This window comes from Camelina sativa, chromosome 20, assembly GCF_030686135.1.
Source record: "Camelina sativa cultivar CO46 ecotype springtype chromosome 20, ASM3068613v1".
Taxonomy (NCBI): domain Eukaryota; kingdom Viridiplantae; phylum Streptophyta; class Magnoliopsida; order Brassicales; family Brassicaceae; genus Camelina; species Camelina sativa.
Genome location: NC_141899.1, coordinates 27,394,255 through 27,399,285, shown reverse-complemented (window position 1 = coordinate 27,399,285; position 5,031 = coordinate 27,394,255). Strand labels below are relative to the sequence as shown.

Below are 5,031 nucleotides of genomic sequence, written 5' to 3'. Positions count from 1 at the left end.
TCTCTATATATTTCAGTTAGTATATAACCTCATATTCAAAAATTTGGCTTAGAAGTTTGGATGGTTTAAAACAAAATTACAACGTTCTCCATTTAAACAAAATATCTTTACTTGTGTTAAATTTGTCATTATAATTTAAAAAACAATAATTGAAAAGAGAAATTTAACGCTCATAGTATATTTATTTACTAAGAAAATAAACTCTTTCTCATTATTTATTTTATTTTTGTAATATGTTATGATAGTTAGGTTGGGTTTTCAATTACATATAAATAGCTTATGTAGCTTTGTGTTTATAATATCAAATACAAAACACACTTCATTACATTATTTTCATATAAGAAATAATTGTCAGTAAATTTCACGTATAAGCACATATCACTAAATTTACCTCTCAGATTGCTATGCTATTCATTGTTGTAGCCTTGGTTTGCGCCTTTGTTCCTGTATTTTCAGTCGACGAATCTGAAGCAAAATCATTATGGGATACTTGTCTTGCTAAAATTTCTCCTCATTGTGCCTTGAATACAATCACTGTTGTTTTTGGAAATGCAACCATCAATGATTCTTGCTGCCACGATCATGTTCATGAAGGAAAAGTGTGTCACGATACTCTCATTAAATATATTGCTGACAAACCAGACCTACTTGCCCGTGAAACACTATATTTGAAGAGGACGGACGAATTGTGGAATCATTGCGTTGCAATCTCAAAAACTGCTTAAATTATTTTGATTAAAAATTGATAGTTTTTCTGTAACACTTGTTTTATCCGAAATATCCACTTCAGTACTTTTACAAAAAATAAAGCAAAGTAAATCTTTTTCAAGATATGTAACACAACTTTGAATTTCTAACAAAAAAAAAATTATCTCATATGAATTTTAATCTAAAAATCAGATATTAATAGGACATATATTTTTGTTTACTAAATTCAATTTCTATATACATAAATATCCTAAATTTTGTGACACCTCAGTTTTAGGGACATGTGGAGATGTTTAAAAAAATAGACCTGGCCACCTATATCACCAAAGTGCACTTATCTTTTTGGTCAAAGGTACTGAGACTCTGAGAGTACTCTGCAGTTAAACATGCTTATGCTGGAGTACTCACTAGATGGTGACCTACCATGAAGTGACTGTCAGAACTGTGCGAGTGAGGACAAAACAAAGGGAAAGATCAGGTATTAATTTTTAGGGACAGTAACAAGTCTTTAAAACCTCCCGGACGTAGCAAACCAACCGTCATACATAGATGGGCTCACGGGCCTAGTAAGAAGCATGATACCCATTAAGAAAGGTGGGATCATGGACAGAGACTGGATATGGGGACCACTAAAGGTGGCGGTCGGGGCGTTACAAAATTACAACAACTAGTTTCCTACTTTTCATTCTAAATAATGACATATTTTTTGGTCAATCTCAAGAGACTGATAAATATAGATTTTTTATCTCTATGCTTAAGCTCCAATTCCTCTAATAAAAAAAATAACAAAAATTGATTAGCAAAGTGAAAAGAAATTTCAATTTTAATTTCGAAACTGAACCAGAAACTTAAAGAGGTTTGAAACATTCAAATAAATTGTAGTCTGAATCATGTTAAAACAATATTTGTATATTATAATTTTAACCATAGACTATTAGGGCTAAAATTTGATTAGTGTCCTTACCCACAAGTGGATTAGGATAACAATGAAAATATGGTCCACATAACCATTAACCTCACTCACATTTAATTTGTTTTTTTTGCCATGATTTCAATCTATATATCTATATTTTTATTTCTTAATATAGTTTTCAAATTTTGTTTCTATTCTCTTTTAATAAGGGATCCTTTAATTATTGTTTTACATCTATTTTGAAACAACCCAGCCTTTTTTAATAATAATAATAATATAATTAAATACCCCATAATATTTAATTACAATCCAACCAATAACCAACAATAATCCAACATTCACAGCGGAAGACATATCAAACCAACTCCAATATATTAAAATACAATACCAATCATAACCAATATAAACTAGTAACAAAGAATGCTTCTAAACAAGATTCTAACATAAATGACATGACCAACAACACACAATCGAGACCCTAGATCATTCTCCTCCTCATCGCACTGATTCCACGCTACATATTACCTGCACCACAAACACAATGAGATGCGTGAGTATTACCAGAAATACCCAGTGAGACGATCCTCCCATCTGCGAACTATATACACAAGCAAATCAAGAGTACAACCAAAAATAAAAACATAAAAAACCAGCCATTGAATAGAAAATCCAATAACACATTCACCACACCTACACATCATCGACATAAAACAAGTCGTACAATCCAACCGCTCAGATAAGCTCATGGTCACACACTCACCTTTACAAGCTGATTCTAACAAAAAAAAATAACAAGGAGAAACTTTCCTTGCGTCCGAAACAGTCGAGAAACGTCCTACAACAAGTCACACAACCAAAAGCAACCTTGAATCAAAATGGACAGAAACATCAGAAAAGAACAGTCTCAAAGACAAAATCCTAAAATAAAAACCAACAGTTAACTATCCAATCCCTCCTGTGAACAGCTAGCCCTTGACGTGAAAACGTTTCTCACGAAATCTCATGCGGATCAGAAACCAGAGGAGACCAAGATCTCTGTTACAATCCCTTATGGTCCCAGTTCGCGTCTGAGAAAACGTGTCTCACAAAACCTCCAATAACTCATCAAATTTATATTCAAATCCGCTTCTGAAAAAAGGAGAATGACGATAAATGGCTTGGAAATAACTCTACTAAATTTTGATATCTTTGCGTACGATTTAAGCAGTCGAACTCCTTTTCTCCTAAAACCTAACAATTCTGCTTATTTTGCCTTCACTCTAAAGTCAAGCTAACTCTCTTTATTTCTCTCTGCCACTCCCCACGACCAATTCTCCTTCTCTCTGAGCAACAGCGGCGACAAACCTCTACAACAAAAGGAGAAGAGAAGCGTCGATCTTTGTGGAGAAAATTTAGGGCCTATTTGGTTTAATATAATTAAACAAGAAATTAGCTAAACCAATAATTACCATCTTTTTGGTTAATCAATAAATCGATCAGGTTAATAAACCAACAGTGATTAAACCAAACTCACTTCAATTCCCGATATAAAAATCAAATATTCATATGTTCTGGACATGGGCATTACATACTTTAAAGAAATATTTTCTCGAGATTACAAAAAAGAAAATTTCGTAATTCTTAGTCATCGACCTATAATATATTCATTTTTACAAACTTATCAATATAAGGTTTCAAAAAATATGTTGCACATTTTATATATACAGCTTCAGTGAATCTCAGATTCTTGTTTTGAAAATTGTTATATTGAAATGTTGTAATAGAAACATACTTGTGGGATTTTGTTGTCATTTAAATAAGAACTTTATTAGTGTGATAGAGTTTTTATACATTAAAAATAAAATATATTCATATGTCAAACTACTAAAAAAAAGTTTAATATATTTAAAACTCTATATATTTCAGTTAGTATATAACCTCATATTCAAAAATTTGGCTTAGAAGTTTGGATGGTTTAAAACAAAATTACAACGTTCTCCATTTAAACAAAATATCTTTACTTGTGTTAAATTTGTCATTATAATTTAAAAAACAATAATTGAAAAGAGAAATTTAACGCTCATAGTATATTTATTTACTAAGAAAATAAACTCTTTCTCATTAATTATTTTAGTTTTGTAATATGTTATGATAGTTACGTTGGGTTTTCAATTACATATAAATAGCTTATGTAACTTTGTGTCTATAATATCAAATACAAAACACACTTCATTACATTCTTTTCATATAAGAAATAATAGTCAGTAAATTTCACGTATAAGCACATATGGCTAAATTTACCTCTCAGATTGCTATGCTATTCATTGTTGTAGCCTTGGTTTGCGCCTTTGTTCCTGTATTTTCAGTGGACGAATCTGAAGCAAAATCATTATGGGATACTTGTCTTGTTAAAATATCTCCTCATTGTGCCTTGAATACAATCGCCGTTGTTTTTGGAAATACAACCATCAATGATTCTTGCTGCCACGATCTTGTTCAAGAAGGAAAAGTGTGTCACGATACTCTCATTAAATATATTGCTGACAGACCAGCCCTAATTGCCCGTGAAACACTATATTTGAAGAGGAGGGACGAATTGTGGAATCATTGTGTTGCAATCTCAAAAAAATGCTTAAATTATTTTGATTAAAAACTTGATAGTTTTGCTGTAACACTTGTTTTATCCGAAATATCCACTTCAGTACTTTTACAAAAAATAAAGCAAAGTAAATCTTTTTGAAGATATATAACACAAAAAAAAATATATATATATCTCATATGAATTTTAATCCATAAATCAGATATTAATAGGACATATATTTTTGTTTACTAAATTCAATTTCTATATATAAAAATATCTTAAATTTAGTGACACCCCAGTTTTAGGGACATGCGGAGATGTTTAAAAGAATTGATTTTGCCACTTATATCACCAAATTGCACTTATCTTTTTGGTCAAAAGTACTGAGAGTACTCTGCAGTTAAGCTTACTTATGCTGGAGTACTCACAGGATGGGTGACCTTCCGGGAAGTGACTGTCAGAACTGTGCGAGTAAGGACAAAACACAGGGAAAGATCATGTAGTAATTTTTAGGGATAGTGACAAGTCTTTAAAACCTCCCGGATGTAGCAAACCAACCGTCATACATAGATGGGCTCACAGGTCTAGTAAGAGGCATGAGGCCCATTAAGAAAGGTGGGATCATGGACAGAGACTGGACATGGGGACCATTAAGAGGTGGCAGTCCGGGCGTTACAAAATTACAACAACTAGTTTCTTATTTTTCATTCTAAATAATGACATATTATTTTGGTCAATCTTAAGAGACTGGTAAATGTAGATTCTTTTTATCTCTATGCTTAAGCTCTAATTCCTCAAATAAAAAAAATAACAAAAATTGATTAGCAAAGCGAAAAAAATTTTCAATTTT

The 5,031-nt window shown here is 31.6% G+C and overlaps 1 protein-coding gene across 1 annotated transcript; it reads left to right on the top strand.

Annotated features, from left to right (window-relative positions):
• The first annotated feature begins 3,833 nt into the window (after positions 1–3,833).
• Positions 3,834–4,312, top strand: LOC104771378 (uncharacterized). Its single transcript, XM_010495894.3, has one exon. The coding sequence runs from the start codon at positions 3,888–3,890 to the stop codon at positions 4,248–4,250; it is 363 nt and encodes a 120-aa protein (XP_010494196.1). The 5' UTR covers positions 3,834–3,887; the 3' UTR covers positions 4,251–4,312.
• The last annotated feature ends 719 nt before the right edge of the window (positions 4,313–5,031 follow it).